General features: G+C 40.8%; 2 protein-coding genes across 5 annotated transcripts in view; one reads left to right on the top strand and one right to left on the bottom strand.

Annotated features, from left to right (window-relative positions):
- The window catches only part of grm5b (glutamate receptor, metabotropic 5b), an 86,413-nt gene extending 76,357 nt beyond the window's left edge, over window positions 1–10,056 (bottom strand). Inside the window, exons 1-2 of one of the 4 annotated variants that reach the window (XM_019345268.2) lie at window positions 9,916–10,056; window positions 236–629 (exon numbers count right to left, since the gene is read on the bottom strand). In XM_019345268.2, coding sequence (XP_019200813.1) covers window positions 236–391 — 156 coding nt within the window. In that variant the 5' untranslated portion in view covers window positions 392–629; window positions 9,916–10,056. Of the gene's footprint in view, window positions 1–235; window positions 630–6,444; window positions 6,656–9,915 lie in introns of those variants that run through there. The other 3 variants (XM_025898278.1, XM_019345269.2, XM_013269371.3) reach the window with 3 other exon arrangements.
- Window positions 10,057–16,273: 6,217 nt separating this feature from the next.
- Window positions 16,274–20,899, top strand: tyr (tyrosinase). The gene is made up of 5 exons (XM_003441587.5): window positions 16,274–17,428; window positions 17,833–18,049; window positions 18,715–18,862; window positions 19,068–19,249; window positions 19,331–20,899. The coding sequence occupies exons 1-5, from the start codon at window positions 16,601–16,603 to the stop codon at window positions 19,576–19,578; spliced, it is 1,623 nt and encodes a 540-aa protein (XP_003441635.1). The 5' UTR covers window positions 16,274–16,600; the 3' UTR covers window positions 19,579–20,899.
- The last annotated feature ends 109 nt before the right edge of the window (window positions 20,900–21,008 follow it).

Raw genomic sequence — 21,008 nt, 5'->3', positions numbered from 1 at the left:
AAGCATTCTTTGGGTCTCAGAACCAGAGCAACATTATAACCTTTGGTACAGGAGATTGGACAAAATGCATCAATTTTCTGTCGCTGTGTTAAAAGTATTAATTTCTATATCATTTCATGGCGTTTCTTTGAAATCCAGCAATAATTACACAGGCTCAGTTGAAGTAAAATGTAATCATTTTAGCCACAGATGATTCATTTATACCAGTATTAACCACACAACCACTTCAGTTTACCTTATCAGCAGGAGGCTGGTGATGGACAGAGAACAATGCTCCGATGATGATGTCACCAGGCATATGTGCTACAACTCGCCGTTCATTGGACTGAGCAGAGTCGGCTTGATCGGGACCCAGCCAAATGGACAGAACTAGCAGCAGCCAAAACATCATCTTGGTCCTTTCGGGTTACTAAGAAGAAGCAGACCTCAACTTTGTATTGTGGATCCGTCACAGGGAACTACTTGTCCGAGAAACTGTTTTCCTGGCCATGGCATGAGTTTGTGGCACGGAGGAGTTTTCGAAAACTGAAGATCTCAGAACGATCCTTTCTTCTGACTCGTTTTTGCTCCGTCTGGATTTCAAGGTGGGACCATCACTGCAATGGCTGGTATAGGTGCAGCGATGCAACCTGGGAAATGTAAAAGAAAATTCGGGTTAAATCCCATTGACTGCAATAACTCCTGGATCATCAAATTAAAAGGCAGAGGAATCAGTGATAGACAGACATGTTTATGTAAAGCTATGAGCATAAAATTTAGCTAGAAATTTAGCATCACGTATAATAACCTGGGTCTTTAATTTGAATTCATAAAACTTGTGGTTGAATAAAAGTACAACAGGGGTGGCAAAAATGGTCCAACCTGGTACAAATGGGTAGTTTTGCAAAGTGAGAAAACTGCACAGAAGAAGGACAGAAATAGCAGCTTTTCACTGTACCAGGAAGCACTGTGTTAAAGTGAAGAATGCTTCACATCATGAGAGTGGTTGTCCGAACTGTTTATTTCACCCTAGAGATCTGAATCATCGCCAGTTTTACAGCCTTCTTACTGGCAAACACATTACACATACATTACTCCACACTTGCCATACTTCACTAAATAACAATGGTTAGGCCAAGGAGCTTTGCCGACACATTTCTTAGTTTTATGACAGCACCATTTCTTTGTAACATATACGACTGAATTTATTAAAAGGAATAAGCTGTCCAAAGCTACCTACCGCCATATCAAAAAGTAATTGCCCTCTAAACCTAAAACCTGCCGCAGCAATAATTGTAACAGGCATGAACAACCTGTTTAAGGTTATGCCAAACCATCTCAAGCTGATTTAAGTCTGGACTCAAAAATCTTTGTTATGTTTGGGGGGGTTACCCAATGAAGGGTGGACTTGGTTGTGTGTTTTAGATCCTTGTCCTGCTACATAACCCAGACATTCTTCTTCAGGGTTTTCTGGTAGAGAGCATAATTATGGCTTGTTGTCTGGATCTTCTTGTCTGGATCTTGAAGCAGCAAAGCAGGCCCAGACCATCACACTACCCCCACCGTCTCTGACAGCTGGTATGGTATTCTTTTATTAAATGATTTTAGTTTTATCCAGATGTAACAGGACTTAAACCTTCAGAAAAGTTCGGTTTTTGTCTCGTCAGCCCACAGAATATTTTCACAAAGGTGTTGCAGATCTTCAAGATGTTATTTGATAAATGTGAGTCGAGCCTTTGTGCTCTTCTTGGTCAGCAATGGTTTTCTCCTTGGAACGCTTCCATGGATGCCATTTTGTCCAATGTCTGTCTTATTATTAAACCATGAAGGCTGACCTTAACCTAAGCAAATGAGGCCTGTAGTTCTTTAGATGTTATTCTGGGTTCTTTTGTGACCTCCTGCATGAGTTGTTGATGCACTCTTGGGAGTAATGTTGCTCATCCAGCCACTCCTGGGAAGGCTCGCCACTATTCCAAGTTTCTTCCAATTTTGGATAACAGCTCCCACTATGGTTATGTTAAGTTAGTATTCAGCCTTAGAAATGGCTTTGTAACCCTTTCCAGACCAACAGATGCCTGGAAAAGCCTTGGTGTGGCTTGTGAATTTGAACTTTCCAAGGTATGTAATTACGATTTAACATAGGGAGACAGTTACTTTTTTTTTTTTTTCCACAGAGCCAGGTAAATCGTGATTTACTGTATTTTGTATTTACTCTGGTTATCTTTGTCTAATATTAAAATTAGTTTGATGATCTTAAATACATAAGTGAGATAAGCAAAAACGTGAGAAATCAGGGAGGGGTCAAATACTTTTTCACAGCACTGAACACGCAAGTACTGGCTCAACGCCCTTGAGCTCAGATTGAATAGTGCATTTTTTGAATGACACATATTAAGTGATGTTGTGCTTTTTTTTCCAGCTACTGTTTGGAAAGTCCAGAAAACAGGACATTAGCACCTTAGTTTGTATTTTCTACCTCACTTTTTGTAATTCTAATCATTTAGTCGCTAATATAAAGGAAAACTGTGCAAATAAAATCAAAATATTGACCATTGCATTTGCCAGCAGCTGTGTCACACCTCACAGCTGCTGTGAGGTGTTTTATACAGTGCACAACAACCACAATGCCAACAAGTGCACATAAACCCATTAGAGGTCCCTTTTTTCTCTTTAATTCCTTTTTATGTTTTTGGTCCTTGAAGATTAGCTGCACTGTTTGAAACCAATGATGAGTACCAAATAAAACCATTAACATGGCATACCACAAGTCAATCCTCAAGTGTCTGCCCCCCGACTCTCTTCAAATCAAATTTGAGGGCATGTTATAGCTTATTCTCTTGCTGCTTTAATGATATTACTCTAATTGTGAATTTTGGGTGTTCTCTCTAAACTAAGCCCCCGTTGTGTTTTTATCATTACAATTTAAATTGTTTTCAAACTGTACCAAGACTGCTATACATCCTTCTGGCAAAAAAGCAGTGCTTTCAGGGGTGTTTTGTATTCCTTTTGTTCTGGCAAAGAACGCTGAGTATTCCATGTGTCTTGTTATTATAAATTATAGAAAGGATTCCTTTAATGAAGTGCAGAGTTTAGGCAACAGTGAAGAATCCCCTTTTGCAAGACGTGGGCAAGTCAGCTACTAAGTGGATGATTCAAAACGGCATATGGGACATATCTAGCTAAGAGATGTACACCAAGCGCCCTGTGTTTAACAGTCAGCCAAGTGCGGGGGCATCAGTTTCATCCTTCGGGTAAACTTTCAAGTAGCCATCCCTCTGCATTAATGGGTAAGACTTGTAATTTGCCTAACCCCGAAGCTGCACAAATACTTTCCTTCACCGCAACTGAGAAATTTAATTGACCGTAAACAGCAGGGGAGCTGGGACAGTTCAGCAGAGGATGGCATCCACTGCTTATGCAAAACAGGATCAAGGTCGTGGCAGGGATGTCAGGCGGTTAGCAGACTGGTGTTTGGGGGAAGAGAGAGAAAAAAAAAATGTGGAGAGCAGTGAAAAAGGGAAGGAAGCGAACAAAAAAGACAGATGGAGGAACACTGCAAGGAGAGGAAATGAGGAGGAAGAAACAGAGTGTATGCTGAAGACGGTAGAGGAAGACAGAGACAGAGTAGGGGATAGAGGAAGAAAGCGTGAACGATTAAAAAGAAAAAAGAGGCACCAGGGGACAGAGTCTCTCTGTACGTAATTAACGTGACAGTGTCAGGATGGCAACAGGGCTAACTGCTGCTCCAGTAATGAACAAATCAAACAAAACTCTGCTCTGTCTCACATGCGCTCCCTCTCCATCAGTGACGCAACTCTGTCTCGTTCTTGGCCTCCTCTTTTGTCTTTTTACTGACACGTTAACACAAAGATGAAGATGAAGAATCCTCATAGAAGAATCTCTCCCTAGAATTTCACTGCACAGCAGACACACATTACCCCCACACCAAAACCGCTTCACCACGTTCATTTCATCATTTCTCTCCCTCCCTTGAACGATCCACTGCTTCTGCATTGCACACTCAGTCAGACAGATACACTGTGTCTGTCTGTCCCTCCCCCCGTATCATTCTCTTGTTGGCCGAACTAAAAAGAAAGTCAAATCCTTATGCCCTAAACAAACATCTTGCACACGCCATTAGGCATTTATATCTCTAGCTCCATCCAAACTATGCACACGGGCATTATAAAACCTTCCAAATCAACTTTTACACAGACAGAAACACACAACACAGGCAGTAACAAACACTCTCCCTCCCCTTCCCCGCCTCGCATACTGCTTTATGTGTTGAGAAAGCATTTAATTTACTGCGTATTAAACAGGGGCGTTAAGAATTACACTAAATTTAGACGCATGGCTTGTAGACAAATGCATTTATTCTCTTTATCTTGTCCTGTATGACGCACAGACGTTTGTGTTTGCATTTAATGATGGGGCGAGGGGGCGATGTCTGGAGTTTTCAGAACAGATTATAGCTGTGCTTTCCATCATCTGAGCAGTTTGCGTTTGACTGTAAAAGCTCTCCACTGACTGCACATTCTGACAGGTTAAATGAGGGGAGAAGAAGAAAGCATCCTAAGACAGATGTACATCAGTAAGCTCACCGCCGTCATTAACAACACACGATCCCACAGAGAGACACATATCATGTCAAATGAAGTGTGCCAAATACAAATAGATGTGCGTTTACCCACATACCCTATTTCTCCAGCGCGCTCATTTAACGGCATGTGTCATGTGACGTGTCAAGATAAATGGATATCTGCACAAAAGATGTTTTGTTGCCTTTTCTCTGAGTACATTGGTGGTCAATGAAAACTAATATTTTGACAGGTTCTCTCAAAATATCCCCCTGTAAAACATTTTGAGGGGAATATTTTTGGGGGTTTGCAGCCTTTATAAAAAGGTTTGAGTAAACATGACATTTAAGTCTGAAATGTTATCATAAGTCTTTAACTTGAATCGTTTTGCATGAAAAACAAAATGTTCACCAGGCGTAATCCTGACATTAACAAAGAACTACTTCAATGATTGCAAGGTGTTTTTATACAACCGAAAGAAACAGGAGATGCAATACTATACTGCAACATACCACATAAAATAATAACATGAAACATAAACTGTCAACAGGAATGGACGGGCAAAATGATCTGGCATAATGGTGTTTTTTCAAATTACTTGCTGGTATCTGAAATGGGTCATATTGCTTTTCTGTGTTGTGTGCACATTCACTTATGCAGGGAAGGCTTTTGCTGAGTGGGCTTGTAACAATGGTTCTCTCCATGTGCCTCCTATTCCCAGCTAAAGAGATGGTCATTATTGTTGCTGTTGTTTTTTTTAGTTTTTTCTGCACAAACCCTTTGACACAATGTGTTTCTGCAGGCTTTAAGAAGACTAAAGATTTATTTTTGTAATTGCTGCCTTGTCTCTAGAATCATCTCAGTGCCACAGATGAGTGATGTTATTGGTTGTCTAATAACATCAGTGTCTCCAAGACACTCTTAGATTTTACGTTTCACCTGTCTGCAACATCCAGTACACCCACTAAGTAAAAGAACCACTAAACAGCATTAAACCTCTATAAGTGCACCACAGTGACATAGCTGATATGGGCATTTGATAGCTAATAGGTATGTCAGTGCAGGCCTGCCTTTGAGCACGGATCACCAACAAGCTCCTGGTATGAATGGGATACAAATATCACACATGCATCGTCACGCCAACAAGGCTTAGACAGTAAAGACTTAAACCGCTGCAGCCACATGAGACAAGGCGCCTGCAAAACTCCCCCAAAACAAGATGTGACCTTACAGCACTTATCTGGGACTCGCAGTCTCCATTAGTAGTAAGACGCTCGGCAGTTTTCAGCCAGGTGCATTTATTTATTTATTTGTGTCCTTTTAATCCTTTGTGGTTTCGTTGGTCTTCCTGTACCATCAATTTAAAGTAATTAATTGAATGATGTGACGCTTTGCAAGTGCTTAATCGCTGACAGGCACGTACAGCGTCTGCTCAAACTGAGTCTCTCCAAGGAGAAATCAAATCCAGAGACAACAACATCGACTGGTGCAGCGCTGCATCCGTTAACCGCAAGAAGAGGGGGAAAAGGAGAGGGGGGGAAGAGTCCAATATCTGCACAGAACCGAAAAAGAGATCGAAAGGTGCGAAACATGAAAGAGACACGGTTTGAAATGAGCACAGCTACAACACGCGCCGGTGAAAACCGCCTCTCTGGCCGTCCTCTGTCTCAGCGGCATGCCTATTTCTCCCATACATCAGCGCAATTGGCTGCTTTCTTTAACTAGGTTACAGCGAACCCGTGTAATTCAAGGATAAGTAAGCCACGTGTAAGTGCAAGTCCATTCAGGAATACTGCAAGACCAGTGGGTTATAACAAAGTGCGACAATATGAGTCTGAGCAGAATACAGACTATGTGCATGCAAAATCTGGATATCAAGCCTTACCTATAGGAGCCTACGTGCCCCTCCGACAACACTGACACGGTCCCGTTTGATAACCGGTGTGCAAGTTCCTACCGTGGAGCAAAGACGCGGCTAATAATGTGGAGTCCAATGTCAAGCTGCCTCTGGTGGCTGTGCAGCTTCCGAGCTTCCTCCGTTTTCCAGTCACGCACACCTGAGCCTCTCTCCAAACACCTCTTCTTCATCCCGCCCCCTTTTCCTCCCTCTTCTCAGCCTCTCTCCCCCGTATCTCATCCTCCGCAGACCCCACTTTCTTTGCCCCCTCCTGCTCTCCATCTTTGTAAATGTAGCCACCATTTTTCTGCAGTTTTCCCTCTATCCAATTGCACTTAAACACCTACTTCCCCATTTCCCTCCACTTTTCTTTCCCCCTCTCATCCCTTTGCTGTTTATGATTGAAACAGCGTGCCCATGGGTCATTCACTTTCTTTTTCTCATTTTTTTTTCTTCACTTCATCCATCTCACCACATCATCCTGCCCCTTCCTCCCATTGACCTGATGTGGTGAAAATGAAGACAAATCGCAAGTCTTGCTGTGAATAATAGACATACTGTACAGCTGTACTGTAGACGGCAGAGTAATCATTCGAGTGTCGGGGTTTATCTGCAAAGCTTTATAGTTTTATATCATTCTCATGTAAGGCAATACCCTACAACTGTAAGGCTAATCCATTTAGATCACAGGGTAGTATTTTTTAATGCCTTCTTCTTTATGGAATGGGGGGGGGGGGGGGGGGGTGTCTCCAAAATAGGAGGTTTGTTCATATTTGCACACAACATCACTGGCATCGTTCGCTCCTCATTATCATTTCATTCACTATGAAATACAGGTTGTGTTGTGTTGTCCGCACCTGCGCAGATGTGCAAGCTTTTTATGGTTGTTATGGTTGTAAAACTGCCGCTAAGAGTGTCTCTGATCATTATTTTCTTGTTGCTGCTTTAACATAGTGGCAAATTTTTTTTATAAGGATCCGGCATGTGCCCAGCTTTGATGCTTAGTGGTCCTGGATACCAGTATGCGAGGTCCCAGATGCTATTCCAGCTGGAATGGGAACAAATCAAGCCCTGGATGATTGTGAGTAAAAGTTAAATCGAGTGTTTTTAAGTGAATATGAGTACAAAAAGATGGAAAATATGAACGGACAGTTTGTACTGTACCAGACGGGCGTAGCACACTTTGGTAACGTGGGAAATTTCCTAGATTAACAAGCAAAGCTCTGTTAAAAGACAAGCAATGCCCCTGTGTAACCATAGCAAGGCATGAACGCTATATCCCACCAAAAGCAAGCCATCCTCTGAGCTGGAATAAAACAGAATTGATTATGTTGCAGCAGCCTTTCCAAGCTGGATAATGTGCTTGGAGAGGCTGCAAAAACCGCTAGGGAAAAATCAGGAACAGGACAACGAAAACTCCCCAGATCCGACCATGATCTTTGGGATACACTGGAACAAGCCCAAATCATGGACACCCAAAGGATCTGAACTAATTTTTCTAATGACAGTTTTGTTCAGGCATGTTTCATTTTAACATCCATCCGTTGGGCATTCTCCTGCTCCATACATCGTGTTGGTTTGATTCATTTTTAAAGCATTAAGTAAAGTCTATTGGGCACTACCAAAGAGATCATTTCTGTGTTCTCTTATCTATTGGTTTACAAGCGCTAAGTAATATTATGAATAATCAGCAAAATTACCCAACAATATATTGTTTGAGCACATTTGAGGTCCTCAGAGTTCAGTTTTAAAGTTGAAATGTCCAAAGAAAGACACTGATTATTTACTTTTGCTAACTTTATTGTTAATTTCAGCACGAGGCATCATTTTTACACCAGTTGCCCTTGCTGAAGCGACCCCAAAGGGATTTGAGTCTCCTCCAGGGCTCAAACCATCTTTTTTGCCACTTACGCCAGTCAATAAAATCACCTTTTGCCAAAATTTTACAAATCATGAGCATTCAACATTCTTCTCACAATTCCAGAATTAAGCCAGTATAAATCAATCAAATGTGTCTTGTGACTACAGCAGCGTTCAGTGAGCTCAGTATGAAAGTATGAAACAGTGCACTAAAAAATAGTTGTTTTTTTATTTCCTCTGTGGCAACTGATTGATTCCAGCTTCTTCCTTCCTTCCAACACACAACCATTTACCTCCCCCAACACACACACACGCCACCAACAACCTTTACAGGTGACAGTGGATGTTTAGTCCAGCCGCACCTTCAAAATAAGCAGTTACAAAATGCCTAAAGTTACTGAGTTACTGTAACACTCTTGAGGGACCGCGTTAAGAGGAAAACTCAAACCCTTGCAGGTTTGAGTGTAATTCACACAAACACTTTTTTCTTTAAAGCTTAAACTACACATGTGAGGTACTGTCCAACTTTGTTTCACCCCCTCCCAGCGCGCATCCCGCAACGGAGAGGACGCGATAAGTGACCGAGTGAAATCCACGAGTACAACACTGATCAGTGCGATGATGGAGCTTACTGATTTTGTGAGCCCAATGTCTAACTTCCTATGTCTAACTCGCATGCAGCCTACGTGTTTTCTCCGTGTGTCGCTATTTTCGCTCTTAATTCCTTCACTCCCACGCATCTCTAATCGCCCAGCTACAAACAAAAATTAGATCCGGATACTGTAGATTAAAAGTAGGCAACACAAAAACCCCGGATGGTTTGATTTGCCCCGTGAGCTGCACTGCCTCATATGTAGGAAGAAGATGATGGGCTAGACTATGAGAGTCTGTCTCCTCTCTGATCAAACAGACTTCAGAGGTGACACTGTGGGCTGAGACGACGGCACTGTATGAGATCGATAGCATTTGAAGTTTCATAGCGGTCAGATGAGTAAAGAGCCATTAACCTACTGCTTTGGCTGGTGTCCACCTAAAAGACCCACAGAGATCAAATCATTAAAGATGTAAAAAAAAATAGAAATAAATCAATGCAAATGTAATAGAAACATCGCGCTCTCCTGCAAATGTCTCTGGGCACAGGCTTTAACACGGACACTGCCATTAACCAATTTTAGCTTTAGAGAGAAAACCTAATTTTCCATTTGTAATGGCATCTTTGAATTTAAATTAAGTTTGCGAGTCTTTTTAAATATCTCGATTCAATAAATTGTAGAAAATAAAACCCAATTTTATGATTTCATCAATATATGCTTGTAGGTAATACAATAACAATAAAAAAATACATCTGATTATGTGGCCCTTTCTTTCTCACATATAAAAGACAGGTTTGCTGTTCTTTTCGTGTTGGCTTTCCTCTCATAAATGGGCCTATTAGTGTAAAAGCGGGTCGTTTGAGGAAGCGTCTCCTCGCACTTTGAGACGCAAAAGTCGTGTGGTTTAGGGAGAAAAAACGAGAATTCATGAGGTAATCCACGCCGTCCTCGTGCCACTATGTCTGATTCTGTCCACGAAAGGAGAAGAAGAGAAGTTGCAGCCTACCTTTGCTTGCGGGACAGGTGTATGTTCCCGGAGAAACACAGCATCCCTCACGAGTCCGTCAGGGCACTGCTCGCGGTGGTTAATCTACTTTTTCACTATGGCAACAAATGAACCCCCTCTCCTCTCTCTCTCTCTAGCGCGCCACGCGCTCCAATGAGGAGGCTCCGTTGAGGTCATCCGCCCTCTCTTTCTCTCTCTGTCTGTCTGTCTCTCCCGCTTTCTCTATCACACCTACCTCCAAGATACCATCTGGAGATAGATGTTGATAGAGAGAAGCAGGGATCGAGGGGAGAGGCAGGGAGATGGCAGTGTGAGATAGAAGTGGGTTTTAGAGCTTGGCTAGACAAGCATTGGATTAGTTTGCCGGCCAAATGCATTTGGGATTAGTAGACCATTAAAAGCGCATAGACATACACGCAAGCATGCACACACACATGCAGGCTGGACAGGCTTTAGATGTTGCAGTGATAGCCTTACTGACTTTTATCTCTCACTTCCTCCTCACCCTTCTAAGCTTGCTTTGACATGAGCACATGGGCTGACAGGAAAATATAAGAGTTCACATGCACGCATGAACAGACTCTCACATTATCTATGTGTGTTTGTAGTCTTCCAAGGGTCAGAGCAATAGAAAATGGTTAAAACTCCCCAAACATGACAACTGCCTCAAGACTCGAATGCAAACTTCCATTGACACTAGTGAATATATCGTTTATTCAAAGCTTCTAGAAGGCTGTGCAGCACTGTAGAAATGTTTCAAAACTCCATGGTGTCTTTTTCTACTACAATGTTTCTATTTTCAAGTTGGGCAAATGTGTGCTTAATCTAATGAATCAAGTGAAGTAGGCTACCTTTAAAATTGGGGGTACCTGTGAGCAATGCAACAGATGCAGCATGGCTTACAAATGATAAGAAATGGCCTGAATATGTGAGAAACAAGTCTGTGAGACTTCACAGTCGCAGCAGTAGCAGGTACAGGAAGAGCAGTGCAGCAGACGTGGTGTTTGCCCGCCCTTAAAAAATGACACAAAACACAATTTTCTGTGCAAGCTTGTATTAAAAACAGATGAGTAAGTGCAGGCTTCTGAATGGGGAAAAGGACTCAGCATGAATTCAACCTTTATGGGTAATGTTCAAGAACAAAACACAAAGGTAGGAGTGTTCTGATGTGAGGCCATATTTGGCATAGACAGATGGCATTTATAAGTCCACAAGGACCAAAACCCCAAATGTGTAAATAATGTTTATAGATGCAGGTGCAGACCAGAATGATGATGGGCAGCTGAGGACCAGTGAACTGGGTGAGAGGTTGCAGTTTGGGGAAGGTTCTGCAGCACCTCCTAGTTAAATGGTTTCTGGCAGAATATCTATGCATGACCAAGAAAATCAAATCTGTCACTGAAAATAAAAATGGATGAAGTCACATTTCTTTCTTCTTTTCTTTTTTTTAGTCTTGTATTTGGTTCTTAAATGTGGATGTCAGGCTGTAATTCAATTAGCCAAGCAGGTGTCTAATCAGTTGTGCTGTATACAGTTTCCACTTAGTAAACTTCTTTAATATAACAATTTGCAATTGAGGTCCAACATTTGCTCCTTTTTCAATCATACCAGATGTGTCATACATTTTCCAGTTACTACTGACTGCATTAATACCAGTGTGATATACACAACTTGGTTACCAATCACTGAATACAGCATTAAGAAACTAAGTGCAAAAGGACTATGGGAGCCAGATTGCAATGACTGTATGCACAGCTCCAGTTGTGAAAACATTGGGATGGTTTGCAAATGTCATAGACCCTTATTTTATCCACAACAGGCAAATTTATAAACTGAGAAAATGTATAATTTAAGGAAAAATATTAGCTCATTTTGAATTTGATGGAAGCAAGATGTCTCAAAAAAGTTAGGATTGGGGCAACAAAAGAAACAGTTGGGGAAAGGTTTTTCAACTAATTAGGTTAATTAGCAACAGGTCAGTAACATGACTGAGTATAGAGAGAGCATCTTAGAGAGTTTCTCAGAAGTAAATATGGACAACAGTTCACCAATCTCTAAAAAAAAAACCCTCATAAACTGATTGCAAATTGTGGAACAATTTCAGAATGCAAACACTTTATTCGTCAAATCATCGACAGTACGTAATATTTTAAATAATTTCAGAGAATTTGGAGAAATCTCTGTGCACAATGGGACAAAGACAAAAATCAGTATCCAATGCCTCAGGTAGCACTCAATTAAAATCAAGCACACTCAAAAAAAACATGTCCCAAGATACAAGATATTGCATTCAAAATTTCCAATTTTGATGTAAAATGTTATATTTAATGAACTCTGGGCACACACATACCAGATGTGTCCATATTCTGATTTCATAAGGTTAATGTTAGGGTCACCTTAATAGGTTAACAGACCTGTTCAAGATAAATGAACACTGGATCTCATGCTTAATGATACGGATGGCAGATCTCAGATGCCATTTCCATGACAACTCTTCACTTTCATAGTAAAACAGAAAATCAACAAGCATCTAATTGATCAGTTCAACTTGTCTCATTTGATGCCAACTAATCTTTCCTTCACACACGCACGCACACATGGAGAGAGATTAAAGTCGTTAATCACTCGGAGAGACACTTAAAACCTATTGGTGCAAGATTGGATCAATAAGTGAATTAATATTGATGAAGCTGAGACAAATCAATGACATGTGTTAGTATGAACTACGTCAAATGATGAAGAACTGGACTAAATGATATGATGGAGAAAAATCATCCACTGAATCATCCGGAGCATTTTTCTGACCCTGATACTGTTCAACAGAGTTTGTGGGTGCATCACAGAGCGGACAGAAAATATAATTGGAGCGACAAATTAATCATCCCAAGAAAAATTCACCCTGCAAAACACACCTGCACTCTGTATGTGTGTTTGTGTAATCAGTGTGTAATACTGTGCATCAGACACATATAATATCTATAGGGTAAAAGTCTTTTTAACGACACTCCTCCGCAAATCACAAGCACAACAGACTCACAGTCACAGTCGGAAAATCAATTATTCAATGGCATTTCAAAATAACAGTGGATACCCGTGGTTGCCATAGACACATAGCTGATTTACAGGGTTGTCACTTCTCTGTGATATTCCCACTCTAAGTAGGACAAATAGAGGGGGAAAAAACCTACAAATCGCACAATGCCAAAAGAGAAATGAGGACGTCAGTTATGAAACATGTAATGTGGCTACTGTTTCACTGAACAAGTGGAGAGTGGGTTTTAATATCACTTAGGTAGACTGCAGATTTGTCATCAAGCACAAAAGACAGACCTGTCCACGTACTTTACACATTATGGAGAAGTTCTGCAAAAAAGCTGAAACAAGTGAAAAAGCAGTAAGAAAAAAAGTCTCACATCATTGGCAGATCAATTTAGAAAAAACTCACTGCAGTCACTGTGGGTTTGGTAATGCAATAAATCAAAACAGTGTATATATTTTTTTTATAATATATCCAGGGAAATGTAAATTTAAATTTTAAAGGGTTTCAGGGAGGTTGCTCTCAAGTCTGCAGGCAGGCTGTTCCAGATACTGGGTGAGTACATTCTGAAAAGCAGCCTCAGTGTCGATGTAAACTGTCAGCATAGGTTGACAAGCTGTCACAGTGTCTCTGACTACCAGGACGCTGTGATAACAGGGATGGCACAGAGATTGGGGAGGCTGCAGCTCTGCGTTAGCTTTGCCCTGCAGAAATAAAATAAAACTTTGTAAAATTGCAGGGAAAATATATCACATTTAAAAAAGGAAGACGAGTAAAAGGAGGGGTTTTTTCTCCACAACTTAAAGTTTCATTTATAGAACCTGTTTCTGGATAAAGATTAGAAGCTCATAGTTTATGAAAATAATAGCTTTTGAGTATCTCTCCTGCACAAGCACACACACACACACACACACACACACACACACACACACACACACACACACACACAGATGAGCTGCAGCAGGTGCAGTTAGGTCTGTTTTCAAGACTGAGCTGAAATTCTTGTGATTTTCTTTTCTTCTTTTTGCAGATTTTCAAGTGCACATTAGATGTCTTTAAACGAAAAAAAAAGAAGACAATTTCCTCTTTGATCTGAGGAGGTGAGTTTTGTGCAGGTTGGCTTTTAAAAGCCTGAGGGAGTTTTGTGAGATGTCAAACGTAAAACAACCGTAAGAATCCCCTCCAGCTGGACAAATCAGCAGTCAACTACCTCCTCTGTTATCTCATTACGCATGATGAGGAGGACTGACTGCGTGCAGTAACCGTGCTGTGACAGGCAACTTCCCTGGTGGTCTAGCTTCAAATGACTCATGCTGCCCTCTTGTGTCTGGATGAAACAGAAAAAAAAAAGTTTTATGGGATTGTCTCAATCCGAAACCATTACTCGACGTCACGTGGTTTCCGAGTTATTCAGGAGTTACTGAAACCTACTGTTGTAATTTCAGGTTAAATTCTTGGTAAGTTCAAATAAAAGTACTTTTTCAAACACTCTGTGTGTGCCCCTGTCTCTCGCAGAGGAGCCCTGCGGACAGGTTCATCCTGTGATGGTCATTCCTGTGCGCTCCACTGCGCTCCTGCGGCGAGATAAGCTGCATCCCGTGCCTGGCTACGGTAGCATGTGACCGGCTTGTGATCCTAAAGCTTGCGCAGATGACTTTCTGCCCTGAGTACTGTACCAGTCTGAACGGAACCTGTGGAGAAAAAATCTCTCCCTTTCTCCTCCTGGAAGTTTTCACGTACAGCTGATCATCACGATGTACCATGTGGTGTGTACCATGAGGCTATACTGACAAAGACCCATTATTACATTTCACTTCTTATGCAATTAACCTTTAAGTGTATTTTATCAGCTATAAACTTCTTCTACATACTATTAATACACTGTCAGTATATTAACAATTAATACACTGTATTTATTACACGAAGCATCTTAATCATTTGGTGGAAAGTATGACTATAACTTCATATCTGTTCACTCGTCCATCTCATTTGTGTTTAAAGACTTGAAAAGCAAAGCAACTGTAACAATTTTACTGTACTTTTTCTCTTTTTGATTAAAAGGTTGAGTTTTCAACATGATTGCTGTTAAACAGCAGCAGCATTAAAGGTTTCATTCATGATTCCATGTGCATGAACTAGTGTTTTCAGCGTCAGTAATAACTATGTTGTATGTTTCTGCAACAGAAAAACAATCCACCCCTTTCACTCTTATTGATGGGGCATGAAATTAGGTCAAAATGAAATATCACACATGACTCTTATGGAGCCTGCATGCATCTGAACTAAAATTCCAGTCACAGAGTTCATCTTTAGATATTAAAAAAATATTATTTGTATGCTTATTACAAAAATGGCCTTGTTTCCTAAAAATAAAGGGTAGAAATGGTCTATTACCAGATCCTAAACAATAGCAAGGATTTCCTCAGCATTAGTGTTGGTTTTAATGTAGGTTGAAATGTCAAAATAGTCGATAATGTTACTGCTCTACCTGCCACATCAGTGTGTGGAAGTATTTAACCACCACAAAGTACACCTATGATTATGTTTAATCCTATCACCTTTAACTCATAAAGGTCTGTAAAGGAAATAAGTCCCCCCCCCCCCCCAACATTCTTCATTATGAGTTAAAAGAGTTTAAAACGCCTTCTGTGACAGGGACTGTTATATTATTTTGTCAAATTATAGTGAAGCTCAATCTAACCTTTTCTAAAAGACTTTTTTATGTGTCATGGTATAAAATAGCAAATTGAAAAAAATCTAATGTTTAATATATTAAACTTTAATAGTACCCATTTTATTAGAGCACATATTCTGAGATATTCTGAGACAGCACTAAACATAATCGCTGAAGGTAGATTACACTTTTGCTTTGTAGAAAGACCAAGACCAAATAGAAGCTCAAACTCATTCCACCTTAACACGCTGTCTTAATATTTAAATTCAAGCCTGACTTTCATTAATATACTGTCTGGTATCACTCTCCCACCTCCTCAACTTCTGCTCCTTTCTGTCACACGTTTATGTTTCTGTAGCACATCTGATCATGCATAAGTTCCTGGTCAGGCTTTGCCCATGGGAGGGGAGTACTGCACACACACACACACACACACACACACACACACACACACACACACACACACACACAGCGCAGACATTTTTGCCCGAGGTGAAGTGGAGTAGAGGTCAGCTGGTTTCTAGACAAAGTGAAATAAGAATATTATCCTAAGCATGTGATGCTGCGTGAGATCACACACTTTTCAGAGGACAGCCCCCTAAAACAGCTCAATGAGTAGGCAGAGAACAAGGGGCTGTTGGCTGGGTGTATGAGTGTAAGGGTTGAGGGAGGTTTGGTAGTTAGTTAGATGGTAGGTTAGAGGAGTAGATCTTACAAAACAGAAAAAACGGGGGGAAAAAACAGCAAAAGTTGGAAATTGGTTTTCTGAAGTTTGTTCTGAGTACCTAAAGATTGTGTAGCATGAACGTGTGATCCTGTATTTCTCTGCTTAACTGGAAGTAACCTTTTGTCAGTGAATCCATTTGCTGGTGCTGCTTTTTACTCTCTCTAACCTTCTGTGCGGGCAAGAGGTTCTCACACTTTTTAATGAGAATTTATTTCCCCCCTGAGTGGAGTGGCTTTGACTTTTCACCATGAGAAGACTGTGTGTGTCTTTAGTTCTCTTACAGCTGATTGGGGCTTGTTTGAGCCAGTTTCCTCGCCCTTGTGCCACTTCAGACGGACTGCGGACCAAAGAGTGCTGTCCGTTGTGGGATGGCGATGGCTCAGCCTGCGGTGCCCTGTCAGGCCGCGGTTTCTGCACAGACGTGGTGGTTTCAGACGAGCCACATGGACCCCAGTACCCTCACAGTGGGATCGATGACAGAGAGCGTTGGCCTTTAGCTTTCTTCAATAGGACGTGCCGCTGTGCTGGAAACTATGGAGGTTTTAACTGTGGCGAGTGTAGGTTTGGTTACTGGGGTTCAAACTGTGCTGAGTACAGAGAGTCAGTGCGCAGGAACATCCTGACTATGGCGACTGCTGAACAGCAGAAGTTCATCTCCTATCTGAATCTGGCTAAAAACACCATCAACCGTGACTATGTCATCGCCACTGGCACAAGGGCACAGATGGGAGAAAATGGCGAGAACCCCATGTTCTCTGACATCAACACCTATGACCTTTTTGTGTGGATGCACTACTATGTGTCCCGAGACGCCCTCCTGGGAGGACCAGGGAATGTATGGCAAGATATCGATTTTGCTCATGAATCTGCAGCATTTCTGCCCTGGCACAGAGTCTTCCTGCTTCACTGGGAGAATGAGATCAGGAAGCTAACAGGAGATTTTAATTTCACCATCCCATACTGGGACTGGAGGAACTCCCAGACCTGTGATGTGTGTACTGATGCCTTGATGGGTGGACGCAACTCCCTTAATCCCAACCTCATCAGCCCTGCCTCTGTCTTCTCATCATGGAAGGTAAGAAAAATTGATCCTCATGCCCTGGGCTTGAGTGTGTCTTAGAGTGGAAATACCCATATTTGATTATATGTGTTCCTTTAAGCAGTTTTTATACATTAAGAGACTGAAAGTTCATTTTCTTGTAAAAACAAACAGTTGGTTTAAGTTGGTTCATTCTGTTAATCCAACTGTTTGAGAGATTTTTATTAGAAACTTGTGATTTTTGAAAGCAGCATTGTTCTGAATACTCAGTGAGTTCCATTAGTTTTCACTAATGCCTATTAATGCTCAAAGCTGCTCAGAGGATCCATACTATTTGTAAGAAAGCCATATTAAAGCCTTATGGAGGCCCGCAAGTTTGTGAACTATAACAGCCCAAGAAACATGTATGTTTACACTTTTGCATTTATACATTTGTATAGGTTGTCTGCACCCTGTCAGAGGAGTATAACAGCCGAGAAGCATTATGTAATGCCACAGGGGAGGGTCCATTGTTACGTAATCCCGGCAACCATGATACCAATCGCGTGCAACGACTTCCCAATTCAGCTGATGTGGAGTTCGCTGTGGGCCTCCCCGAGTACGAGACAGGACCCATGGACCGATTTGCCAACATGAGCTTTAGAAATGTCCTAGAGGGTAGGAGTGAGAGGCAGACACGCACATACATTTGTCTTAGTCCTCTCTTCTTTCATGTTTAATCACCAAAGTCCAGCTTAATCTTACTAAGCTTGCGAATGAGCACTGGCACATTGGAACCACAAAAGGTAGACACAAACTAGTGTGTGTACAAGGAATCGCAAACTCTAATGCAGACATCGACACTAAAACCTGCTAGTTATTTTATGTATTTATTGTTGGAGTTTAACACATCCTGCACACGTTATATCATTAGACATGCTTCCAGTTTTGTTGTAAATCACAGGTTGTCCCTTAAGTTGAAGGAGTCCTGAATTAAATTATATCAAGTGCATTTGAACGAGGTGTGAAAGAGGACATTCTTTCATCAGGACATCAACCCTGTGAAAACTTCGAATGTATTTAATATGAAAATGATTCCCCAGCTGTCTCAGAGAATTAATTATAATAAATTACGTTTTTTGGTTGCACAGGTGAGCTGTAAGACTTTTAAGTCGTAATATATCTCGGTTCCTTCTCATTTTTGTTCCACCAAGCTCACGTTTCTCTCTGCACAAACACTTTTGTCATATAAACCTACAAACTGTTCACTACTACATTCATCCCTGAGCTTTATCTTCCTGTGTAAACATTGTTGTCATTCTTGTATCATGCACCTTCTGCAGGTTTTGCAAGTCCACAGACGGGTATGGCCGTGTCAGGCCAGAGCACCTTGCACAACGCCTTGCATATGTTCATGAACGGTTCCATGTCATCAGTACAGGGTTCAGCTAATGACCCAATATTCCTGCTACATCATGCTTTCATTGACAGGTATAGTAACACTTATCCGCCCATATTATTGGCATGAAGGTAAACTGCATACACTGGGTGTAATGCAGTGAGAAAGATAAAAGTAGTGAGACCTAGAGAAGATGTAAGGATGAAAAGTTGCATATCATGATATATATTCAATTTTTTCATGTATTTTTTTCTTTCTGTCCCTTTTCTCTTCTTATTCACTTCTTCTCTTCATTAGCATCTATGAACGCTGGCTCAGGAACCACCAGCCTCCACGAAGCAGCTACCCACGCACCAATGCCCCTATTGGTCACAATGATGGCTATTATATGGTTCCCTTCCTGCCTCTTTATAGAAATGGAGATTATTTCCTGTCCAATAAGGCTCTTGGATATGAATATGCCTACCTGTTGGACCCAGGTCAGTGCATAACTGTAAACATATCTCCTAAATGACCTTTTCTTTAAGCTTTACTGTCTTATCCTATCTGTCTCACCATAGGTCAGAGGTTTGTTCAAGAGTTCCTGAACCCTTACCTCCAGCAGGCACAAGAGATCTGGCAGTGGCTCGTGGGTGCCGGGATTCTGGGAGCTCTGATTGCTGCAATCATCGCAGTAATCATTGTTTTTGCAAGACGGAAATGGAAGCGCAATCAGAGGAAAAAAAGAGCATCAAGCTATGGGGAGAGACAGCCATTACTGCATAGCAGCTCAGAGGAAGGATCATCTTCATATCAGACCACTCTGTAACACAGATGCTGCACAACTCTGTGATGGTTATGAAGCCAATTAAAAACAAGAATCTGATTGTGTGTGTTTTTTAAAAAATATATTCATGCACAGATGAGCCAGTGAAGCAACTTTTTAAAAAAAAGGAAATGCAGTTCATCCAAACAAGAAAAAACATATTTACACCTCAGTGTCCTGCAGGTATCTACTATGGAATCAACACAAAGGAAGTGGGTAGTGGTGATAGCACTGATAAATCGCCACTTTAGCAACATAGCTGTCCATGCAGACAGTTACAGGTTTTAAAAAAAACTTTACATGGGTTTGCAGGATTTTTCTAATCCAGTAAGTGTTTTTCTAATTTTTTTTGTGTGTTTTTTTAGACAACAAGAAGCAACTTCCTTTGTATTAGCGTGATGGGGACAGGTGAACCAAACCTTTAAGATATGAGACCATTTAAAAAGAGATTATGAGCAAACAGCCAGGAGCTGCCACTGGGAGGATGACCTTAAATTGTTTTGCATTCAGTCGGCACACATTCAGAATAGAAAAATTATTCGGGGATTCCTTGAGGAAGTAAGGATCAAAGTAGTTTTTCTGATGTAGTTTTAACTTCCGTGTTTTTGTGAAGAATGCAATAAATGTAAAAATTGTACATTAACCACTGTTGTGAATTTAGTTTGGGTGGCTAAAAATATGATTTCAGAGAAAACACTGACTAAATTTCTAATGTGCTCTCCACTGTATTTGAACTGATGCTAAAAGACAGAGTGCAGTTTTGCTTGCAATCCTCTCACAAGCAAATTAATTGTAGTTGTTACAGTGCTTACAAAGATGAATCATGAGTTTGTACATGCTTCATTAAAAATCTAACTTGATGCAAATTTGCTGCCTATTTTTTATGCAATGATGTTGATAATCACTTTTAAAAATAACTAGATTGTGCATTTTACAGTGTGGTGGCAGAAATCTGCATGTAATGCTGATTGACTGGGCTGTTCAGTTACTGCACTGCAGTGTGATGTTTGAGTGGTCATTAAGACTAGAAATGTATAGTTGCAATTATAAATAAATGTAAAACTAAATCACACAATGACTGAAAACAGTACATTTAATAAAGATGTAATAAATATAAACCATTTATTTCATACTTGTGCCAAAAAAAGAAAGTTGATCTTAAAGATTTAGATAAATGTCAGAAATTTCAAATCATAATTACAATGTTTACTCAGTTGATCAAAAAAAAAAAATCAAGATGTTTGTTCTTTGGAGAAACCTCCAGTCTCCAGTTTGTGGCATTCAAAAAAGAAAAAAAAAAATCAGAGCTTGTAAACATGACAAATACTAAAGAAAACCAGTAAATCATCATAACCTGAAATGGTGCCAGCTTCCGTTATATACCTGTAAGTCTACTCAGTAAAGATTGCCAAAATCCTGCAGAACCTTGACAT

Source organism: Oreochromis niloticus, linkage group LG14, assembly GCF_001858045.2.
Source record: "Oreochromis niloticus isolate F11D_XX linkage group LG14, O_niloticus_UMD_NMBU, whole genome shotgun sequence".
Classification (NCBI taxonomy): Eukaryota; Metazoa; Chordata; class Actinopteri; order Cichliformes; family Cichlidae; genus Oreochromis; species Oreochromis niloticus.
This window is presented reverse-complemented; position numbering and strand designations above follow the sequence as displayed.

Bases quoted from the DNA above. Each gene is read 5' to 3' on its own strand.
- tyr (XM_003441587.5), top strand. From the start codon at position 16,601: ATGAGAAGACTGTGTGTGTCTTTAGTTCTCTTACAGCTGATTGGGGCT. The intron at 17,429-17,832 runs GTAAGAAAAATT...ACATTTGTATAG, and splicing joins CTGTCTTCTCATCATGGAAG to GTTGTCTGCACCCTGTCAGA. The intron at 19,250-19,330 runs GTCAGTGCATAA...GTCTCACCATAG, and splicing joins TGCCTACCTGTTGGACCCAG to GTCAGAGGTTTGTTCAAGAG.